Raw genomic sequence first — 24,712 nt, 5'->3', positions numbered from 1 at the left:
TAGCATTCATATTTTCAACATGGTTACGTTGGTTACGTTGGTTTGTCAACTTCAGTATTACCACATAAATGGACCCATGTGCTGAGGTACTTACTAAACGCGTCTGAACACTTGGCAAGAAAACAATAGTAACATAAAGAACATTCTTGGTGTGTTGACTTCAACATTTAACCGATAAGAAAAACATTACATATACACTTCTCTTGCTTCATTTTTCATATCTAACTCTTCAACTTACATTTCAAACACAACACAAATGACGAAATTCTCTCGGTCGTGGAAACATGATCAAGTGTTCATCAGTTTCAGAGGCGAAAGTCTAAGAAAGAATTTAGTGAGCAATCTAATAGAAGAATTTAAGAGGAAAAAAATCAATTATTTCATTGACGAGGATGAGACGAGAGGGCGTCCGATCACAACACTCTTCAAACGAATCAGAGAGTCAGGTGTTGCACTCATCCTCTTCTCAAACACGTACCCCGAGTCATACTGGTGCTTAGACGAGCTTGCTGAGATCAAGAAGCAAGTAGAGATAGGTAATCTTAACGCTTTTCCAGTATTCTACGAAGTGGCACCTGACTCTGTCAAGAGACAGACTGGTTCCTTCGGCAGCAACCTACTCAAAACGGCGGATTTGGTTCGCTACCAAGTTGATCGGGGAAGCTACGAGTCGATACTTGAAACAGAGGCTTGGATTTGGGGATGGAGGGAAGCTTTAGTCTATATTGGAGGTATACTAGGCTCTCCTCATAAGAAAGGAGGCCCTGAGGGGCCTCTAGTTACTGATATTGTGGTCAAACTTAAGAAAAGGTTACGCGAAATTTCTTATCCAAGAGATGATCATTTTAACATAGATAAGTTTTTGATGCATCCCCAGAAGGCAGTAACGTCTTTATTACAAGCTCTAAACCTTAAGAAATCAGTTCTTAAAGATCTTATTACCAAACCGTCCATTCATTCCGTTTCCATGATACTTGATGATCTGGTGTTTCTTGACCTGATCTCTCTCAAGAATCCTGAACTCGGTCAGGGATTAACCAAGCATGGTCAAGCTGGAAGTATAATCTTGTTGTTGCTAGGTTCTCTTGACGTCTATGATAAGGTTTATTTTCTCAGCCTTTCAAAGTTTCTTCTTTGAATTGTTTATAGAAAGTTAAATGGTATTTTGTCACTTCTGTAGGAATTTGAGTTCCAGCCTCTTTTGTTGTCCAAGAAACCTCAACGGTTTCCTGGTAACAAACCTGTTGTCTCTCAAGAAATTCAAGATCAAAGCTACCCGTCACCAGTTCAAGTCACTAGTAAGTTTATTTTGCATATGATTCAATGTATAGATTTGTTCATGGTTCTAAAAATTGGTCTAGACAACGCCAAAACGGGAAATCTCTCCTAACCGAAACAATTTTTTAAAATATATAAAAATAAATCAATAATTTGTTAATTCCTAGGCTCCTAATAATCAAACTAGGATAGTTTTCAACATATAGCCTAACTAAAGCTTTCTTGAACATTGAATTTTTTAAATGTATGCATTAAATTTGACAAAAAACTGCAGACGTGTTAGCAACGGTAGAGAGTAATGACAATACTCGGAACCGTCTTGGTGATGATAAAAACTCGGATGATGATACTTTGGCCTGCTTTACATTCTTATGCAACATTATGAAACATTGTGCAATGATGATGAGACCTCCCCCGGATAGAGCGGTCATCAGTTTCGGTGAGGAGCAGCTTGAAGAAACCCTAGTGAGCTCTCTGATAAGCCCTCCCCCGGATAGAGCGTTCATCAGTTTCGGAGATAAGCAGCTTGAAAAAACCCTAGTGAGCTCTCTTAAAATAGAACTTGAAGCGAAAGGAATCTCGGTATATGTAGAAAATGAGACGAAGGAGAGGATCAAAGAGTCAAAGGTTGCAATAGTTGTCTTCTCAGCCAAGTACCCTGAGTCACCACAGTGTCTTGATGAGCTCTTTGAGATCAAGAAGCTTATGGACGCAAGAGAGATCGATCCCTTCCCCATTTTCTACAAGATGGAAAATGTTTCTAACCTAGCTCAATCAGTTAAGCTAATACAAGGCTGGTTCCTTTATAGGCTTCTCAAGATAGAGCAAGAAGTGCGGAAAGACGTCAATAGAAAAAGTGTGAAGTCTATACTTGATACCGAAGCTAGAATCTGGGGATGGAGACAAGCTATCCGGTCCATTTCCTCAAAACCAGGCTTTAGCAATGAATATAGGTATTTAAATAAATGCATATGTATAATTGCATTTATGTCAACAATAGTTCTTACTTACTGTGTTTACTTTTCGCAGCTCTGATCCTTTGTTCTTGACTGCTGTTATGACCAAGGTCAAGGAAATGTTTGAATTTAAGGACAGACCGAAGAAGTCTAGTCAAATGATTGAAGAAACGCCTCTAATGCATCAGCATGATGACTTGTTCTACTCCCTAGCTTCGTTCTTACAAGCACTAAACCTTGAAAATACAGATCTTGAAGGCTTCAGGGAGCACAATGGTCTCATATCGCTGAGCCTAAAAAGATACCCTAATCTAGTGTTTCTGAACTTGGGTTCTTTTGACAATATGGTCGAATTTAAGTGTTCTAAGTCATTCGAATTCCTTATAAAGGTTCTCTCCCCCAACCCTACTTTGTTCTCATAATTACAATACACTTTTTGGTGGCTTCTTATGACATTCTTTATGTATTAATTCTCTGCAGGGTCTTGGTATGAATCATCACAGTATCAGCAGATTTGAAGAGCCTTCTTGGGTCCTTGTCTCATCTCAGAATCACCAATATCACATTAACCAGGTTCAAAACCCTAGTAGTAGACATGTTGCTAGTCCCACTACGCCGCAAAGATCTTTACTGGCTTTTGCTCCTCCTGATACTCCTCTAGGAGTAGCTGATGACACCTCTAGCACTGTTGTTGTTGCATCTGATGTAGCTACATTTACTCCAACTTCTCCAGTAGAAGCAGAACCAGCAACTCCTCCTGTCACTACGAGTGAACTCACTACTACTAATTTGGTAACTCTCCCTGCTCCTATTTCAAATTCATTGACCAATGAAGTTGAAGGAAATGTATCTGGTAGCACTTTTGAGGCTTTAGACACGGGTTCAAGATTTGAGAAGGGTGATACTTCCCAAAGAACCCGAGGAGGAAGGTTAATAAAACCTACTCAAAAAGTCCTAGAGATGCAGTGGACCTTGGCGAGAAGGACATAAGAACATGGGAAGTGGAGGCCGAGGAGGCTGTGGCCCACCATTTTAGGGTTTCTGGAGAGTCATCTCAAGATCTTCTAGTTACTAGCTATCTTTTCTCGTGGTGCACAAAAAAAAAACTATCTTTTCTCGTATGTGTTCAAAATGTATGCTTTCTCAATTGTAAGATCTTGTCTAACAATTGTAAACTTTGTTACTTCAAATATAATGCACCAATTTAATTTTAAAAAACCCTACTAATATGCCTATCTCGTTAAATAACCACTCTGTTTCCTCTTACGTTTCTAAAATATAGATGGTACGTATATATATACCTTTAGCTTCAATTTACAGATGATACAACTTCAGAAGCAAAAATGTTTTGAGATGGGTCGAGTTAGAGACAGGTCGCCAGAAAGGAGTTCTTATTTGGTACTTGGGTGTCACGTTAAGCCTATATATTGCTTTGCTTCAAATAATCAAAGATGTACGATCCGACTTAAGTAGTTATGTCCCATGAATGAAGATTTGTCATTTATTCAATAAGGTCTATCCCATTTCATAAAACGTTAACTTATAACCCAAGAAATGGATTTGTAAAAGAAAAATAAAACATTTTCATTCAAACAAAAATGTAATGTTATTGCTATCTAACTTTGTGTTTGAGTCCAAGAGAAGGCTTATGTGAAGATAAAACCGTTACATTTCTGTTGGTCGTATTTTTTAAAATAAACTTTTAAAAACTTCTATTTTAGAAAAGATTTCAAAAAATTATTTAAAAAATACAATCTATTGATAAAAAATTCTATGAAGAGTTATTGGTTGTTGTATTTTAATGGATTTGAAAATCTGAACTAAATCTAGTGTTATTGATTCTATGATTTTTAAATCTGTATTAAAACCATGTGTTATTGGTTTAATAATTCATAAATTCTATATTAAATCAAGTGTTCTTCAATCGTACGGATTTACTAATAAATTTGATTTTATAATCGATTTGAATAGATTTTTTTGGATTTTTTTGTTAAAAATACAAAGACTCAAATCCGAAAATAAACCTCCGGATTTGTAAATACTAATCCGAAAAAATTAAAAATCTGCATATTTTACTTGGATTTATAAATACTACATGGATTTATAAATCAATCAAAATATATAAATTAACCAATAACATTAGCACTCATCTATCAAATAAACATTATTTCTGTGAAAATGAAATAGAAATTTTGAATTTTTGATGAATAGGTTGTATTTGTTCATATAGGAAAAGAGGAAAAAAATGGGACTAATTACAAACTATCACTTTTTCAGTGTGTGCCACAAACCCTAAGCGGTATCCTATATTACACACAATAACTGCAACGCGATAATCTGCCTCCTGATAATGACTTCTTCCCTCAAACGACGCAGCGGATCTCCAGGGCTGATGCTTTTTCCTAAAGAAGGTGGTTGTGTGCTGTACAACCCAAAGAAGGCACGTTCCAAAGGAAACTGGGAGACTTTTCAGGGTGTCGATTCCTGGCAAACTCGGGTAACTGGCTCTTGTTGTTGGATTCAGGATCCAATTTGTACATCGTAGATGCGTTTAGCGAGAAAAAGATCCGTCTTCCGTCTCTAGAGTCGATTGATTCAGCTGATTGTATTGTCAAGAGTGTGGGAGATAGAAAATTTGTAAGGCAAGATTCTGACAGTATTTTCAGCGATCTGAGTGCTGATGTGGTGAGGGGCCTTTTGTGGGTTTCCGAGAGTGCAAAACAGTACGTTGTGGTGTGGTTGTTCGACCTCCCTGGACACTCTTACATGAGCTTCTGGGATACTCATTACACTGACATTCCTCTCGTTTTCGATGACTATGCCTTTCACAAGTTTGATGGCTTGTCGGATATGGTGCTACGTGGTACCCGCCTCTACGTCTCAACAAGTCGTCGTTTTGTTCGAGCCTTTGATCTGTCTGGACCGCAAGGTTTCTTCAAGGACATTACCGGTCAAACACCATTCCCAATGCTTTCTCGTCATGATCAGAGGTACGATTCTAGCATTGCGGTTAAAACATCAGGAGAGGTTCTGTTGGTCGAGAGTGATCCACGCAGTAGGACCTGGTTCCGCCTCTACAAGAAGGATCCTGATGTAGAAGATCCAGATCACGCCTGCCACACGGTTACTGAGGTACATTCTCTTGGTGGTGAGGCTCTGCTTCTTGACTTGGGTTTCACTGTGCCTGCTAACAAGGCCCTTGGTATCAAACCTGACTCCATCTATTTCACCCGTCACTTTCGTCCCTGCCATTGCTCACCTCGCGACCTTGACATTTGTGTGTACAATCTTGCAACCAAGTCCCTCGTTCGCTTTCCCGATCTTGACAAGATGAATCTCATGGATGCTCGATGGTTTCTCCCTGGGAATTAGTTCTTTCTTCTTGTGGTATTTTCCTTTTATTTATACTTTATGATGTTGACTTACTTCCCCTCTGTTTAGTTAACGAAACATCAACATACTTATATCTTGCTGGACATTTTGTTTACATTAAGACCTAGTGAGTGGTGGAGAGAATGAGAATGAAGCCGGTCATCAACATACTTATATGAATTAAAGATAAACAAAACCTGTTTAGTAGTTTACAATTTGATAACTTAATAGTTAAAACGAGTGAGTTTTAACCTGCTGTAGACCGGGTGGATATGCCAAGAAGGAGAATTCAAGAATGTGAGATTGGAGATTTGGATACCATCGGAATTCATAATCTCAATCAAATATGGTCTTGTGTATTTCAATTCTCCTCTCTTGAATTTTCCCCACCATGGCTCTCCTTATCCATCAACCGTGCCATTCTCACCTTTCAATTCAAAAAATTGCAATTCGGTTTAGGAAATCTTTCGGATATTCTTGGTTAATTTCAGTGTTTTTAAAACCGGACCAACCCAATAGTTGAACCGGATTCGGCCATGAACCGGTTACATAGCCGGATTGGGTCTAGTAATTGGTTGGACCATAAACCGGTCACGTAGACGAATTGAATCTCAAAGTTATTAAACTGATAAAAACCATTAAAACTATCAAAAATCTATAAACCAGATTGTTGAATCAGGTTTGATCGGTCAAACCATATTGAACCGTGACCCAAAAATTATCTTGTTCAGCTTCCGTTACGGTTTTAAAAACACTGCTTAATTTAATACTAAGTGAGATACTAACCGGTGATAACCGAAAAGTAGACTGATGAATCTTCCACCATCAGTTTCTCTCCCGCGTGCGTACGAAGGCAATGGCTCTACCACTCATAGTCACTTTCTTCCTACAAATAACATTCGGACAAACAATTTTCATAATTAGTTTAGGATTTGTTTAAAAAAAATTATTGCACACTAGACAGAAACTATTAACTATTCACTTGACATAATAAGGAACATAATTAGGTCTGATTTAAAGTTTAGTTATTATGTTTTTTTGTTAAAAGAATGTGTGATTTAGGACATGTACCTACAAGATTGATGATTTAAAGGGTTATTTATTTAAACATGTATTTTCTTGCAGTTCAATTTCAGAGTTGGATTTCATCAAGAAGATTGTTGAAAGGATTTTACGTAAGCAAAAATTGCACCAAAGGATAGAAATAGTCCTGAGACGTCTAAGGTGTGTTTTTAGTTTTGCCTTCTGAAATACATGTAGATGTAGTAGTTTTTTTTCTTCTATAATTAGACATTGTGGCTGAATTTTTATAGAGGGAAGCATCAAATCTAACTGATGTGCATCACTTATCAGTCTGTTGGAGCCTAAAGTGCATCAAGGTTATATACGAAGCAGTTCATATAACAATATAAATCAATATCACCCTTCACCTTGTAAGTTCAGATCTTTGACATATACCTGGGTATATCTTCTGACTAGGGACTAACGACTTCGAATTTTTAAATCAACAGATGAAATGGGTGTAAACCAATACCCTACCATGCATCATCAAGCATGCCTGGACAATTGTATATTTCCGTTGTGTGATGAGTCAAAAGAGGAAGGCTCCATACCATATCAACCAAAGCATGGACTGTCTTATGCTTCCAATATCTAATGATGCGGAGAAGCAGGGAGACAAAACGAATTGTATTTCATTGTTGTGTTACTTTTTCGAACATTGTTTCGCTCTTACATAGGCAGCAAAATAAGATGACTGAGGACTAGTCGAGATGAACTATCCGCTCAGCTTGCAAGGAACTGCTACTCTTACCTGTACTTGTGTCCTAAGCAAAAGCCTCTGTTTTTCAATTTTTTTTCTCTTAGAAAAGTTTATAATTATTAATCATCTTCTACCGGTGAATCGGTGACTACTGTCTGAAAATGTAACACCTTATTGAGAGTATACTTATATCTAATTTTACTTCAAAGAAAGATCGATAATCAGACAGTGAACCTGTGAGTATATGTTCTAAGCATCGCAGTTGTGGAAGTTTAAGCACCGACACAAATGGATCCATGATCTGTATTTTCTTTTGAACCGTGTTTTTGTCATATTATATGAAGGGAACACATCATTTTGTTAATCTATTTCAAGACCAAGACCTAATTTAGATTTGACTTAATTCAATCCTAACATGATTCTAAAGAATGTAGGAACATTAACCTTGATCCATACTTGGATGCAATCCCAGCAATTGATGTTCTCTTCTTTAACCTTCTTTCTTTGGTGGTTTCCTTGATGGACAAGAAACCCCAAACCTTCCTTTAATCTCTCCTTCAATAATCAGTATTTTTTTTCTTGTGTATCTTTTAGAAAGACTCTCGTCTTACGTGAAGAAGAAAATGATGAACGAGTGTTGTGTTTTATATTAGTCAAAGAGACATGAGTTTTAACCAACACAACTCTCTAAGACTTCATCACAACCATTCGTTATATTAACGGTACCACAACGTACGTATACTGATATATATATTAATAATGGTAATGTATTCCATTATCATTACCTTTAATATATATATATGATTATGAGATTAAAGACATATTTAAACATAAGGTAAAGTAGGAGGGTTATCAATACACCCGGATTCTAATTCTTAATCGAAACCGATCCATCACGGTATCGTCTTTTATATTAGAATCTAAAACAATAATATGAACTTGAATTTTATATTAAACTAATAGATACATAGGTCATATAGAATATAAAATATTCTTACATTCTCCCACTTGACCTTTGTATCAACTTAAGAGTTTAATAACTTTAATGCGCACTTTTATATCAAGTTCACTTGATCTTTATTAAAATTTAAATTGATCGAATCATGGCGGTTGTATGTCATTTAATCGGCATAGTCCCTTCCATGTATCACATAATCAATTTTAATTTTATATCAATCCTTATATGAGAAGAACTTTTATTTCTCAAACCAAACATATGTTATCTACAAACCATAAGTGTATACACATACTTTATTGATAACATAATTAATAAATCAGAAACATAATCTTTAAGTGAATTCTTAGTGTCAAATACATAATGAGCATCCCATAACTAAAATAGCAAAGCCTTATCTATAATACCCATACGTTCTACATGGCCATTGAACGCCTTGGGTGGTAAACCTTTAGTTAGCGGATCTGCTACCATCATGTCCGTCCTTATGTGCTCGAATGACACTCTCTGTTTCTGAACTTCTTCTTTAACTGACAGGTACTTTAACTCCATGTGCTTAGCACCCTTCGAGTACTTGTCGTTCTTCGAAAAGAAGACAGCTGCAGAATTATCGCAGTAAATTCTCAGCGGCTTGGCTATAGTGTCGACAATCCGAAGCCCTGAGATAAAGTTCTGCAGCCATAGTGCATGAATTGTGGCCTCAAAGCATGCCACAAATTCAGCCTCCATAGTGGAAGTAGCAATGACAGACTGCTTTCCACTCTTCCATGATATTGCTCCCCCAGCTAATAGGAACAAGTAGCCAAACGTCGATTTTCTGCTATCAACGCATCCGGCATAGTCTGAATCTGAATATCCAATGACTTCCAGCTGATCAGATCTCCTATATGTAAGCATGTTCTCTTTGGTGCCTTGCAAGTACCTGAGAACCTTCTTTGCAGCTTTCCAGTGGTCCATTCCGGGATTACTTTGATATCGACCCAACATTCCAACAGCAAAGTTGATATCAGGTCGAGTACATGTTTGAACATAGTTCAAACTCCCAACCACCGATGCATAGGGATTCTTTCCATTTCTTTACGCTCCAATTCATTTTTAGGACATTGCATTTTACTGAACTTGTCCCCTTTCTGAATTGGAGTTATTCCTGCAGAGCATTTCTCCATTTTATATCTCTTTAAGATCTTATTGATATATCCTTCCTGAGACAAACTTAACAGTCCTTGTGATCTATCTCGAAATATTTCTATCCCGATCACATAAGATGCCTCACCCATATCTTTCATTTCAAAGTTCTTAGAGAGATACTTCTTCACATCATGTAACATACTCATGTCATTTGCAGCAAGCAAAATATCATCAACATATAGGACTAAGATCACAAACTTACTCCCACTGATCTTAATGTAGATACATCGATCAACAATGATCTCTACAAAACCATATGATGTGATGGTACCATTAAACTTTATATACCATTGTCGAGAAGCTTGTTTTAGTCCATATATTGACTTTCTCAGCTTACACACCAAATTTTCTTTTCCTGTGACCACGAATCCTTTTGGTTGGTCCATATATACTTCCTCCTCAAGATCTCCATTCAGAAAGGCGGTTTTCACATCCATCTGGTGAAGCTCAAGATCATAATGAGCCACCAAAGCCAAAACAATTCTAAGAGAATCCTTCTTTGAAACCGGAGAGAAGGTCTCTTTATAGTCAATGCCATCTTTCTGGGTGAAACCTTTGGCAACAAGGCGAGACTTGCGTCTTTCAGGTTTACCTTTCGAGTCACATTTAGTCTTATAGACCCATTTACAATCAATGGTTTTGAAACCATCAGGCAACTCTACTAAGTCCCATACATGATTATCATCCATAGATTTCATTTCTTCTTTTGAGCCATCAAACCTCTCTTCAGAATTGTCACTTTCCATGGCCATTTTGAATGAGATCGGATCGTCATCCATGCCATCCATGCTTAAGTCACATTCATTTTCAATAGTGTAAACCACGTAATTGTTTGAAATGGCAGATCTTCTTTCTCTTCCAGATCGCCTTAAAGGTATTTGTGGTTCACTATTCTCTTCTTGAATTATGACATGTTCATCAACAGTATTTTCAGCTAGTGGAATTGACTCATCATTATGTTGTCCTATTGTGTCATTAGAGTCTGATGCAACAATAGGAACAACTACTTCAGGTGGAACTACAGGTGAAGGAACTTCAACCTGAACTTCATTAATGTCCACTTTTCGTGGTTCACCACTCCCACTAGTTTCACCGTTTTCAATGAACCTAGCATTACCCGAATCAACTATTCTCGTACTATGGTTAGAACAATAAAATGTATACCCTTTTGATTTCTCAGGATAGCCAATGAAAAATCCACTGACAGTCCTAGAATCAAGTTTCTTTTCATGTGGATTATATAGCCTTACTTCTGCTGGACAACCCCAGACACGTAGATGTCTTAAACTAGGTTTCCTTCCCGTCCACAGCTCATAAGGAGTCTTAGGAACTGCCTTACTAGGAACCCGGTTCAGCACATAAGTTACAATTTTTAATGCATATATCCACAAAGAAAGGGGTAATGAGTAATTACTCAACATGCTCCTAACCATCTCTATTAAGGTACGGTTCCGCCTCTCAGCTACACCATTCTGCTGAGGAGTACCAGGCATTGTGTATTGTGCACATATGCCCCTACTTTCAAGTAACTTTGCAAATGGACCAGGACATTGTCCACTTTCATCGAATTTTCCATAAAATTCACCACCTCTGTCAGATCTCACTACTTTCACCTTTTATCTAACTGCCTTTTCACCTCGTCAATGAATACCTCTAGGACAATCACAGACTTAGACTTTTCATGCAGTAGATAGGTATATCCATACCGTGAGTAATCATCAATAAATGTGATGAAATATTTTTCGCCACTCCATGAAGGAGCATCGAAAGGGCCACATATGTCGGTGTGTATTAACTCAAGAAGCTGAGTGCTTCTTGTGGCTGGTTTCTTTAAAGTATGTTTCGTCTGCTTACCCTTAATGCAGTCTATGCATACATCTAAGTCACTAAAATCCAACTGAGGAAGAATTTCATTATTTATTAACCTCTTAATTCTTTCTTTGGAAATATGACCTAGTCGTTTATGCCACAAGAAAGCAGAACTTTCATTAATTGCGCTACGCTTAATGCCTCGAGTTTCAACATTAAATAGGGATTCAGAAAACTTTGCATCAAGGTTGAACTTATAAAGTGAATCAAATAAAATACCACTACCATAAAAGTAATCATTTCGGTACAATGAGAAAATACCATGTGCAACCTTAATACTAAAACCTAAATTGTCCAACCTACTAACAGAAACAAGATTTCTAGCACACTCAGGTACATAAAGCACCCTTCAAGATCCACATGACTTCCAGTGTCCAAGATCAATCTATACGTCCCAATTCCTTCTATTTGTGCCTTCATCCTGTTTCCCATGAACAAGTACTGTTCAGGTCCTCTTATGGGCTGGATCGAACTGAATCCCTGTTTAATATGAGACACATGAGTAATAGCACCAGAATCTAACCACCAAGTATTATTAGGAACTTCAACAAGATTCATTTCATAGCAAACAAAGCTGCAATGTTTACCTTTCTTGTCGAACCAATCCTTCCTTTTAGGACAATCCTTCTTGAAGTGTCCTACTTGCTTACAAAAGAAACACTTCTTTTCCTTCTGGATTTGACTTTGAGGTCCTTTCACGAAGTTCTTTACATTCCTTTTGTCCTTCTTACTTGATGTTCTTTTGCTGCTACTGGCACTTCCAAGATCTACGAGGTTAGCAACTTGATCTTTCATCTTCCTTAGTCTCCCTTCCTCTTGAATTAGCATAGCCTTTAATTCTTTAAAGTTCCATTTATCCTTAATGGTGTTGTAATTCACCTGGAACTGGTTAAATTCAAGAGGTAGAGAGTTCATGATGAATTGGACTAAGAATTGCTCATGTACCTCCATTCCCAAGGTCGTTAACTTTGCTGCCAAATTAGACATGTGCGTCAAATGATCATGGATTGGCTGAGACCAGTCAAACTTCTTTGTAGTTAGCTCATTCATGAGACTTCCTACAATCGACTTGTCAGCCAATTCCGATTGTGAACACTCCTTAATTTTCTCTATGAATTCCCTTGCTTTCTCTGTCTTAGGCATTGATGGCTTAATACTTTCTGCCATCGTCAACCTCATAAGGTTCAAGCTCAGCCTGTTAGATCGCTCCCATCTCTCATAACGAGAATTTTCAGATTCGAAGCTATCTACTGTAATAGCTGAGGGTTCCTCATCAGTTAGTATGGCAGAGTCCAAAGCCATTACACCTAGTGTAAACCGGATTTGCTCGAACCACTCAATAGTTGAGGCCATTAAACTTTACAACAGAGATAGCAGATGCAAACACTTTTGATGAAGCTGCAAGCATTCATACATGTTTACCCGTTAGTGCTTTGAGACTTTAATATATATTCAGACTAATAGAAACTTTTAACACTTATATTTTAAATAACCTTTGGGCAATATTTAAATATAAGTACTTTCATTGATGCTAATTATATATTCTTTAATATTAATCAAATCAACACTAGTCAAATAAATATGTTATCTTTGGATATACATATTATTCACTATAGTAGAAAAATGATTAATTATTTTCTTATTATTAATTATATTCAATGATCCACCTTTGGGTGATCTCCTAGAATATAAATAATAATTTAATTGATCAATCAAACTTTTATCTCATTTAGCATCCTTGATCTTGATCAATTATAAACTTTATAATTATTTTTAATATCTATATGTCATATAACAAGGTCACTTTGGTGACTATCATATTATATATATATAAACTTAAAATATCTAAAGGAAAACTACTTAAATTGTGTTAATATTTCATAACACAATTATTTGATCATTAAAATGCAGCGGAAGCATTTTTTTTTAACTATTTATTTTAATTTAATAAAATAACAACTTTATTAATTCAAATATGCATTTACTTTGATAAATGATTTCTGTTTATGCATACTAGACAGAATTAATTAACAGTCACGCGTATGCTATCAAATGTTAATGAATAACAGAAAGCACTCTTTCATGCATGCAACAACACGTAACGGTTTAATTATGAATGCAATTCCTTTACGGTTATTACCGAAAATGTAAACTTCATGAATTAACAATATTCCAGAATTACTTAATCATGCATTTTACGTTAGTTACTTCTAAACATTTACGAACCGACGCGACTTTCTAATGCATTCCAGAATTTTAACGCAACGGCAATCAAGAACATACGCTTGATCCAATTACGATGTCGTTAGACACGGCTTATGAACACACATTAAAATGGTTTGATCCGTACATGTTCATAAACGCATGAAGGTAAATAAAAAAAAATTTTATTACAAACTTCATGCACGCACTTGGTTTGTTTCGTAACTTCCGTTAACATTTAACACAAAACAAATTTCCAGATGAATTAATCTAATCTACATAGGCTCTGATACCATATGTTAATCTATTTCAAGACCAAGACCTAAGTTAGATTTGACTTAATTCAATCCTAACATGATTCTAAAGAAGGTAGGAACACTAACCTTGATCCATGCTTGGATGCAATCCCACCAATTGATGTTCTCCTCTTTAACCTTCTTTCTTTGGTGGTTTTCTTGATGGACAAGAAACCCCAAACCTTCCTTTAATCTCTCCTTCAATAATCAGTATTTTTTTTCTTGTGTATCTTTTAGAAAGACTCTCGTCTTACGTGAAGAAGAAAATGATGAACGAGTGTTGTGTTTTATATTAGTCAAAGAGACATGAGTCTTAACCAACACAACTCTCTAAGACTTCATCACAACCATTCGTTATATTAACGGTACCACAACGTACGTATAGTGATATATATATTAATAATGGTAATGTATTCCATTATCATTACCTTTAACATATATATATGATTATGAGATTAAAGACATATTTAAACATAAGGTAAAATATGAGGGTTATCAATACACCCGGATTCTAATTCTTAATCGAAACCGATCCATCACGGTATCGTCTTTTATATTAGAATCTAAAACAATAATATGAACTTTAACTTTATATTAAACTAATAGATACATAGGTCATATAGAATATAAAATATTCTTACCCATTTAGCCAAATCGAATAAGACAAAGAAAGATTAGTTGACAAAAGATATAAGATAAAGAAAGACTTGGTAGGCTACAATACTATTTGTTTAAGACCAAGAGACCAAAGACTCCATAATAAACATCCATTTAGACAATTTTAGCTACAGGTGTCTTTTGTCACTATATAAAATTTTCAGATCAAAGATATATAAAATATAAAACGTATTTTTAGGTATAACCTATAAATGTAGCAGTTGGCTAGATGAGGATGCAAATCGGAGAGAGATAAATGCAAAAGGAGATCGAGACTCTTCTAACCAGTAATATTTTCTCTTGTTGGATGCAACCCACATTTGCTTGAGATTTTTATGGATTTAGTATCACGTAAATAAAAAGCTTTACAGAACTGTAGTATGGATAACGTGTATAACGTGAGCCAATAATCGTTCGCAAGGAGAGTTAATGCATAATCAGATTTCGGTGTCGCCGAGATCTGTCTTTTATGTCTTTGATAAATACTCGAGGAACATTATTTCAGCTAGAAGAAGTAGTAAGCATTTTCATTCACTCATGTTGATGTGGTTGAGATAAGGTTCTTTGTAGGTTGCAAACTTTATGTTACATCTTGTTTTTTTTTTTTTTTTGTCAAAATGGTTTAGATTTAAGATATTTCTTGTAAAATCTTCCTTTCATTATATGATATTTACATTTTTAGCAAAAAAAAAATAATCGTTCGCAAGTAATAACACAGATATTCAACTTGTACCGTTTGCTATCCTTGTTATTAAAAATGACATTTCAGCATTTATATTTTCAACTGTCGCATGGTTACGTGGTCTGTCAACTTCATTATTTCCACAGAATTGGACCCATGTGCTGATGTGCACCTACTAACCGCGTCTAGACATTTGGCAAGAAAATAATCGATAAATTAAGAACAATTTTGGTGTGTTGACTCCAATAGGTAACCGATAACAAACATTATAAAACACTTGTACTTCTTCATTTTTCATGTCTTCAACACATATTTCAAACATAACACAAAATGACGAACTTCTCTCGGTCGTGGAAACATGATCAAGTGTTCATCAGTTTCAGAGGTAAACCTCTAAGAAAAAATTTTGTGAGCCATCTAAAAGAAGAATTAAAGAGGAGCAAAATCAACTTTTTCATTGACGAGGATGAGACGAGAGGGAGACGGATCACAACACTCTTTGAAACAATCAGAGAGTCAGGTGTTGCACTCATACTCTTGTCAAACAAGTACTCCGACTCAGAGTGGTGCTTAGACGAGCTTGTAGAGATCAAGAAGCAAATGGAGACGGGGTATCTTGACGCTTTTCCTGTATTCTACGAAGTGAAATCTGCCTCCATCAAGAGCCAGACTGGTTGCCTTCATTCAGACCAGAGGCACTGATCATCTGGTTTTTCTTGACCTGATCTCTCTTAAAAATCCTATCCTCGGTCAGCGGCTAATCAAGCGTGTTCAGGATGGAATGATTTTCTTGGTGTTGCTAGGTTCTGTTGACGGCTCCGTTGAGGTTTATTTTCTCAGCCTTCCATAATTTCTTTCTTGAATTGTTATAGTAAGTTAATGTGGTATTGTCCCTTTTCTAGGATGTTGATTTCAAGCCTCGCTTGTTGTCCAGGAAACCTCGACTATTTCCTGGTAACAAGCTTATTGTCTCCCCTCAAGAAATTCAAGAGCAAAGCTACTTTTCACCAGTTCAAGTCAGCAGTAAGTTCCTTTCATATGACTGAACGTACAGCTTTGTTACACGTTATGTACTTATGTTAAAAAAATCGATAGGCAGTAATTAGGTCATTTGTAGATAATTAAAGCCCCATTATTTTTCTAACTCTTTCAAAATGGAATATATTCTAAACATATATACTATGTCTAGACCAACTTCTAAAAAATCGTTTCGTATACAGCCAATTTTTAGAACTTTGGTTACATGTATCCTTAATTCCTCTGGATTAAACTTTAGCGGAATATGCAGATGTGTTAGCAATGGCAGAGAGTAATGAAAATACTCGGAATCGTCTTGGTGTAGATAAAAACTCCGATTGTTCTTTGACCTGCTTTTCATTGTTATGCAACATTATGAAACGTTTTGAAATGATGATAAATCCTCCTCCGCCTAGAGTGTTCATCAGTTTCGGCGAGAAGCAGCTCGAAATGAACCTAGTAAGTTCTCTGAAAACAGAATTTGAATCAAACGAAATCTCGGTATATATAGAAGATGAGACAAAGGAGAGGATCAAAGAGTCAAAGGTTGCAATAGTTGTCTTCTCAGACAAGTACCCTGAGTCACCAGAGTGTCTTGATGAGCTCGTTGAGATCAAGAAGCTTATGGACGTAGGAGAGATCACTCCCTTCCCTATTTTCTACAAGCTAAAGGATGTTCCTAGGCTAGCTCAATCAGTTAAACAACTGAAGGGTTGTTTCCGTAATAGGCTTCTCAAGATAGAACAAGAAGTGCGCAAAACCGTCAATAGGGACAATGTGAACTCTATACTAGATACCGAAGCTAGAATCTGGGAATGGAGACAAGCTATCTCGTCCATTTCCTCAAGACCAGGCTTGAGCAATGAAAATAGGTATATAAATAAATGCATATGCTGTTTCAAAAAGAAAAATATCTTATAATAGCATTAAAAAGTTTTTATCATAAATATATCAGGTCAAAATAACCAAATTATTTAGTTAAAAAGGTGAAAAAACATTTATATATTAATTAATCTAGAGTTATGATTTAGATTTATGATTTAGATTTGAAAAGTGGGAATTCGAAATGAGAAGTTTAGAATTTTTTTTAAAAAATATTTAAAATTAAAAATAGTTTTTAAAAAGTCGAATTTTAAAATAAATTTTTTGAAAAGAAAATGAAAAATTTCAAATTAGAAAAAATCGAAAATTATGATTATTTAAATATTTATATATCTGTAAAATAAAGGTAGAATGGTATTTTCTCTTTTTAATAAAATCTGTTTTGGTCTTTTTGTGTGTGTGTGTGTGTGTGTTTTTGGGTCTAAAAACTCATTTTAGGATCTTTTGGAAGATTTGAACTCAAATAAAATAAAAATAAATGCATATGTATTTGCTTATATGTCAGCATTTGTTCTAACTTACTGCGTTTTCTAATTGCAGCTCTGATCCAGTGTTCTTCACTGATGTCGTCACCAAGGTCAAAGAACTGTTTGAATTTAAGGCTATACCGAAGAAGTCTAGTTCCTATATAATTACTAATCAAGTGATTGAAGAAAAGCCTATAATGCATCAACAGAAGACAGCACCAGAAATACCAACAGTCAAATCCCTAGATGATGACTTATTCTACTCCCTACCTTCGTTCTTACAAGCTCTAGACTTTGAAATTACTGACCTTGAGGGCTTCACCGAGATGCACAATGGTCTCATATCTCTGAGCCTAAAAAGACACAATAATCTAGTATGTCTGAACTTGGGTTCTCTTGAAAAGCTGGTCCATTTTCGGTGTTCTGACTCATTCGATTTCCTTAGTCAGGTTTCTCCCCAACTCTACTTTGTTCTCTTAAAATACAATAAACTTTTGGTGGTTTCTTATTACATTCTTTATGTATTAATTCCCTGCAGGGTTTTGGTCTGAATCATCCTGGTATCAGCAGATTTGAAGAACCTTCTCGGGTCCTTGAAATAGAATCATCTCAACCCCAACAACGGTTTGATAACGTCTTATCGTCTCATCTCAAAATCACCAATATCACATAAACCAGGTTCAAATCCCTAGCAAGTCCAATATGCATACCTCGTTATAAATAACCACTCTGTTTTCTTTTACGTCTCTAAAATATAGATGATACTTATATAAACCTTAAACTTAAATTTACAGATTCAACAACTTCAAAAGCAAACATGTTTTGAGACAGGACGCTTTATTTGGTACTTGGGTGTCACGTTAACCCTCTGTATTGCTTTACTTCAAATAATCAAAGATGTACGATCCGACTCAGGTAGTTTTGTCCCATAAAGCTTTTTCATTTATTCATTAAAGTCCATCCCATTCGTTAAAACGTTCTCTTATAAGCCAATAAATGTATTTATAAAAGAAAAATAAAACGTTTTCATCTTCACATGAGCCTTCTCCTGGAGTAGCAACGTTGGAGCTTCACTTCATCAATGGGTATCGAACTTTCAGGGAAGTTACACGGCACAACCGTCCCCGGCTGCTTCTCCGGCAACAACTGACACGGCTCCGGAGTCACACCGCTCGTGTAACCAGACACGTCCGTACAATTCCAAAGCACTTTCTTAGGTTTCTTAGAAAGCGTGATCGTCACGTTAGAGATACATATCCCAGTGAACTGATCTCCCGTGATCCCGGCCAATTGAGCCGGCATCGTCACGTTCTCCGCCACCATGTCTTGATAGTTAATGTTCTGAATCACCGGTAAAGCATTCGGATCATAATGCTCGTCGGGATGCGAACCGTAGCTTCCGGTCATCCAGAAAACGTATTTCATCGTCTGCATCGTCATGCCTCTTACGTACACATCCTTCACGTACCCTCCTCGACCAATAGCTGTTTTGATCCTGTCGGATTTGATTCCGGTTTAATCAAACCGAACTGAACTAAACCGGTTTGTGTTTTGGTTACGTACCTTATTCCTGATTCAGAGTTGATGGCGACGATATCTTCAGCTCGAACATCTTCAATTCCACCGGACATCTCGCTGCCTAAAGCGATCACGGCGCTGTCAGGGGTAATGCATGTGAGCCGTCGGATCAAAAGCTGTTTCGTGGGCATGCCGTAGTTGATTCCGTACTGATCCCATCCACTCTTCACAGCGATACAATCGTCTCCGGACACAATGTAGCAGTCTTCGATCCTCGTGTTTGTACAAGAATCTGAGATAAACCGGAATGAATTTTAAACCAGATTTTACAAACCGGTTATAGGTATTTTGAGATTATCGGTATGGTTTCGTACCAGGGTTGATCCCGTCGGTGATTGGTACCGTGACCGGTGCTAATATCGTCAACCCTTGGATAACAATATTGCTGCGTATAAAACATAAACAAAACCGGTTTTAATATCTTAAATTTTGATAACCGAATAGTTAAACCGAATTAGTTTTTTCTTAACCTGCTGTAGACCGGGTGAATGTGCCAAGAAGGAGAATTCAAGAATGTGAGATTGGAGATTTGAATACCATCAGAATGCATAATCTCAATCAAATATGGTCTTGTGTATTTTAATTCTCCTCCCTTGAATTTTCCCCACCATGGCTCTCCTTGTCCATCAATCGTGCCATTTTCACCTTTTAATTAAAAAAAAAATTGCAATTCGGTTCAGTGAATCTCCGGATATTTTTTATTAATTTGATACAAAGTGAGATACTAACCGGTGATAACCACGTCGGTTAAGTTGGAACCGAAAAGTAGACTGATGAATCTTCTTCCACCATCTGTGTCTCTCCCCCGTCCGTACGAAGGCAATGGCTCTATCACTTCACTTCATAGTCACTTCCTTCCTACAAATAACATTGAATTTTTTACACTTATACACTTTCTCACGTTCTAATTACAAGACATAAGCGAAATTTTAGAAGTGGAAGAATCAAGTGAAATTTGTTTGCTTGTGTAAACTTTTAAGAACCCTTTAATTAAGTTCTACCATTGGAGCATTCAAAATAACAAAAGTTCTTAATTTAAGTTTATTACTTAAAAATTCATTAAGATCCCAATTAGGGGTTCACCTATTGAACATGCTCTAACCAAAAAAGAGTTATAAAAAGTTACTTAATAATATTTTTAAAAGAAAATTTGATGATGAATATGATACTAAAAATTATAATCAACCAAAGAAGTGTAAAATTAATATTGATACAAATTGTAAAAATCATAATTTTAAAATTATTTATTAGTAACTAGAAAGGAAATACCCTAAGATAGCATTAAAAGGTTTATGTCACAAATATAGACTATAAGTATCAAAATGACCAAAATGTTTCATTAAATAGATAAATATACATTTATATCCCTAGGGTTAACTAATCCAAATCTTAGGATTTAGATTTAAAGGGTGGAGATTTAGGATTTAGATTTAAAATTTTATAAAATAAAAAATAAATATTAAAATTTTGAAAATAAAAATTTTAAAAATAATTTCAAAAAATATTTTCGAAATACAAAAAGAATATTTGAAAAAAAAATTCCAATTTTTTTTTTAAACTTATAAAAAATTTCGAATTTGAAAACATATATTCTAAAATTTATAATTTTTTTATTTTTTTATATATATGGGGGAAATTACATGTTTACCACTTTCATGGTACCATTTTTCATTTTTAATTTTTTACTACCACTAAAGATACATTTTCAAAAATACCTTCTTCATTAAGTGGCAAAAGACTCTTATGCCCTTGTTATTTATATATATAATAAATAATTATTTAAATGAAAAAGTAATTTTTTTTATGTTTTCGAATTATACTTTTTCAAATTCGAACTTTTTATAAATTTTTTTTTGAAATTATTTTTTTTAGAATTTTCATTTTATTTTTTTTCAAATTTCTTTTTGAAAAACGAAAATAATGTTTGAAACTATTTTTTAAAATCTTTTATATATCTTTTAAGTATTTATTTATATATTTATTAGAATCCTAAATTTCACATTTCAAAAACCCTACCCTACCCTACTCCCTCAACTCTAAACCCTAAGTCTAGATTAGTTAACCGTAAGGGTATAATTGTCTTTTACCCTTCATTAAAAGGGAGGGTAAAAGTGGTTAGTGTAAACATGAAAAATAGTATTATGAATGTGCTATTTGTGGCAATTTCCCATATATATTTAAGGTGTTAGGATCATTTTACCTATTAAAAGAAACATTATTGTCGTTTTCCTCCTTGTGGTCTATTTTTGTGATCAAAATTTGAAAATGGTATATTTAGGAGAATTACCCAGCTAGAAAAAAAAAATTTGATAGCATTTTTTTTTTCTAAAATTACAAAGAGAAGATAAATTGTAAAAGGTTATATAACAATAATTTTTCTTTTTCTAAATCCTAAACAAAAAGGTAAAAGAGTATTTGATAGTTTTTTTTAATTGTAAATAAAAAGTAGATTTATAAAATAGAATATGTTCTTTTGGTAAAAAAAAATTCCTAACATAAAATTTTTAAAAATTATTTAATGAAACATTAAATTAATACATAAGAAAATGTATGATGTTGTCATTGACTCGATTGGCGCTATTTGACTTTTGTTTGTTTTTTATTTTTCATTCAATTTCTTATTTCGGGTTGGGTTCAATTTAAATTTTTAGGTATAGTGTTTTCTCTAATCTAAAATACAAATTTGATAACAATTCATTTATGCACCATAATTATAAAATAAAAAATATTACCTTAAATTTATGATTTTTTAAATAATAAAATAAATCTCGTACAATATATATAAAAAAATAATAAAAGTCTAATAAAATGATTTATTATTTTATATTTTTTTATTAAATTAAAGCATCAAATAAACTATGTTGCAACGCATGAGTTTATATATAGTATATATCTATAAAACAAAGGGAAGAAGAGTTTTTTTTTTACGTTTTTAGTTAAATTTATTTTGATCATTTTTCTTCATAAAAATTTTTGGTGGTAACAAAAATTTAAAAATGACTGTTCAAGAAAATTTGGAAGGTATTATGTGAAAATAAACTAAAAATGTGTATCCAGTGATTTCTCATTATCTAACATGTATTTATAATTTTCCTGTCACATTATTATTAAAATATATTTATAATTTATTAAATTCCTTAAGTGTGGTTGATGCAAGAGAAAAAGAACCGATTGGGCCTAAACGGCATCGTGTAACTACTTATAGAACTTTCTATAAGGGCAACATTATTGATGTCCTTGGGCCGCGTCCTTAGATATTTTGGGCTGAAAAAAAATAAAAAATAAGCAATAAAATGAAGGACGACCTTAACTAAGAACTTTTTTTTTTGGTCCTTACGTGCCAGCTGGCAGCTTGTGAGCACGGATTGAAGTCGTGCTTCTTCCTCTCCCGATTCGCTTCGCTCTCGACGGTGAAGCATTTGGAGATAGGTGTTCCGACGATTTCATCCCGCAAACGAAATCCTCTCGGTTAGTTCGCAACACAAGACCGATCTGTTGTCTCCAGACTCGACATCCTTGGATTCTCCTCCGTTTTCGATAAAAAAAAGTATGTTGTTTTCCGTTGAATTTTTGTTGAATCTTTGATCTACCTCGTCGATGAATACATCTAAACGATAACAGTATACCGAATTTGTTTGATTTTTGTTATGATCAATTAGTTTTGATTTCTAATTTTGTTTATTCTCATGAAATATTGAAACAATTGAGCTCAATTCATTGTTTCTTTGAATTTGTGAGCTTTCGATTTGAAATTTGAAGCTTAAAATCGAGAGGTTTCAGGTCGTGTGATTCGAATTTGCCGAGTATAAACTAACCTAGAGTTGCTTAAGGAGATTGATTTCAAATTCGGAGAAAGCTATATCTTAATCATTTCTTCGGGGTTTGAGCGGAAGTACTGTTGAAACTGATAGATGAAGCAATTGTAGAATCAATTAGGTTTCTGCTTGCTGTATTAACAGATAGATGTAGGATTGAGCTTTTGTGATTTATAGTGCTATTGGGTTTTGAATCTTTGGTAAAACTAAACATGATTTCAGTTTTGAAAAGGTTGTATAGAAGAGGCTTAGCTAATGGCGCCTTCAAGATCAACAAAATCTAAGTACAAGAGAACTCCGCGTCCTAAAGATGTTTCTCCTCAGAAAGAGGAAGAAAGTATGAGCAAAACCAAACGACGGGTAAGCTCTTTTCTTTAATATTCAACTGGGCAAGCTGACTTTAGGTTATATGATTCGTGTACTCTCAACAAAGATTTGATTGTGAACAAAATTGTAAAGTTATGTTGCAGAAGGATACCAATCTTTAGATGTCTGCTAGACTTTTGAGTTGCTGTTTCTGTTCCATTTTTATCTCAAGAAGGTGACATTGTGTTACACTTGTCTCTAGTCTGCTAGCAATTTTTGTTGTTATTTTGCGGGAAAAATTGTACAAGGATCAAGGATAATCTTTATTTTACACGCAGAAGAGGAAGTTGTCGGATATGTTAAAGTCCCACCAATAATCATCACATTACATAAAGTTTCTTAACAATGTCCTTACCATAACAATAATAATAAAAAATTCTAAGGACTAAAATTAAAGTTCCTGCAATAATGTTGCCCTAAATTCTCTATAGAGTGAAAGACAATCTCCCTAATTTCACCTCCTTCCTTTTTGTTGTCTCCCTAGTCATCAGGTCTTATCTTGTTCCTAGCTCGTCTTTTCCATGAATCCCGGTTATGACAAATGATAGAACCTTCATCTACTATTTAGGGTTTTGTTTTTTTGCTTAGATCTGAAATCTTCGGGTATATTTCGGGTTTTATTCTAATTTTAGTCTTTGTGTAGACTAAAAAAGTTACGAACTTTATGAAAGCATCTAACTTTATGTAAACAACAAAGGAACTTGAAATGATGTTTTGTTTTTGCTAGCTAGTTTTCTTAGTGATTCTCGATAGAAACGAAGTGACAATCTTTATGAAATCTTTCATAGAAACAAAGTCCAAAGCGAGTACAAACTTGAAAATCTGTATGGAAATCTTTCATGTACTCGCTTCTGAATGCGTCTGTACGCTTCTGAGTGCGTCTTTAGTGGCTTGACGACTTTGTCTCTATGAAAGTGACAATCTTTGTCCATATGTCGAGCTTGAAACCAGTTTTGGCTTGCTAGTTTTTTTAAAGAGAAAATAAAAAGGGTCTGAAAAACGCTATTCGTCTTTGATGAAGGGCCATTGGAACTTTAGGCCTCAAATTTTTAGGGCCCATTGTTTTAGTGTAGTCATCACCAATCATTTCTGTTATAATAAATATTTCTCTATGATTTGCAATGGGACACCAGACTGTTTCATCAATCGATGCTTACATGGAAGTGAACTGTTTGTGTTTGTTCTTTTCCAGGAAATGGATAATGGAATACTCGAGGTGTTCCCAAAACTTGATGAGGTTCCACCGGGCATTGCTAGCCAGTTTGAAGAAATGATTCGCTGTTATCTACAGACTAAAAGCAAGACTCCTACACTCGATATATTTCGAGTTTTTAAACACGTCGGACAGGTCTACGATGATGAAGGCAAGC

General features: G+C 35.0%; 2 protein-coding genes and 2 pseudogenes across 2 annotated transcripts; 3 read left to right on the top strand and 1 right to left on the bottom strand.

Moving 5' to 3' along the window:
• The first annotated feature begins 256 nt into the window (after positions 1–256).
• Positions 257–3,224, top strand: LOC125579803. The gene is made up of 5 exons (XM_048743657.1): positions 257–1,102; positions 1,181–1,298; positions 1,553–2,231; positions 2,308–2,623; positions 2,715–3,224. The coding sequence occupies exons 1-5, from the start codon at positions 257–259 to the stop codon at positions 3,222–3,224; spliced, it is 2,469 nt and encodes an 822-aa protein (XP_048599614.1).
• Positions 3,225–4,569: 1,345 nt separating this feature from the next.
• On the top strand, positions 4,570–5,933 carry LOC125579742 (annotated as a pseudogene).
• Positions 5,934–15,232: 9,299 nt separating this feature from the next.
• On the top strand, positions 15,233–18,531 carry LOC111204521 (annotated as a pseudogene).
• On the bottom strand, positions 18,503–22,608 carry LOC111203679 (probable polygalacturonase). The gene is made up of 6 exons (XM_022697636.2): positions 22,499–22,608; positions 19,891–20,000; positions 19,632–19,806; positions 19,476–19,546; positions 19,147–19,393; positions 18,503–19,078 (listed from the first exon to the last, which is right to left on the bottom strand). Exons 1-6 carry the CDS (start codon positions 22,606–22,608, stop codon positions 18,616–18,618), a joined length of 1,176 nt encoding a protein of 391 aa, XP_022553357.1. The 3' UTR covers positions 18,503–18,615.
• Positions 22,609–24,712: the final 2,104 nt, after the last annotated feature.

The sequence above is a fragment of the Brassica napus genome, chromosome C1 (assembly GCF_020379485.1).
Source record: "Brassica napus cultivar Da-Ae chromosome C1, Da-Ae, whole genome shotgun sequence".
NCBI lineage: Eukaryota > Viridiplantae > Streptophyta > Magnoliopsida > Brassicales > Brassicaceae > Brassica > Brassica napus.
Note: the sequence above shows the minus strand (reverse complement) of the source record. Positions and strands in the feature narration are given on the sequence as shown.

What these genes read in the sequence shown, in the direction of transcription:
- LOC125579803 (XM_048743657.1), top strand. Translation starts at nt 257, where the DNA reads ATGACGAAATTCTCTCGGTCGTGGAAACATGATCAAGTGTTCATCAGT. An exon ending in CTCTTGACGTCTATGATAAG is followed by an intron (nt 1,103 to 1,180) that starts GTTTATTTTCTC and finishes TCACTTCTGTAG; the next exon opens with GAATTTGAGTTCCAGCCTCT. An exon ending in GGCTTTAGCAATGAATATAG is followed by an intron (nt 2,232 to 2,307) that starts GTATTTAAATAA and finishes TACTTTTCGCAG; the next exon opens with CTCTGATCCTTTGTTCTTGA.
- LOC111203679 (XM_022697636.2), bottom strand. Translation starts at nt 22,608, where the DNA reads ATGAAATCGTCGGAACACCTATCTCCAAATGCTTCACCGTCGAGAGCG. An exon ending in CACAAGCTGCCAGCTGGCAC is followed by an intron (nt 20,001 to 22,498) that starts GTAAGGACCAAA and finishes GTGACTATGAAG; the next exon opens with TGAAGTGATAGAGCCATTGC. An exon ending in CACCGACGGGATCAACCCTG is followed by an intron (nt 19,394 to 19,475) that starts GTACGAAACCAT and finishes GGTTTATCTCAG; the next exon opens with ATTCTTGTACAAACACGAGG.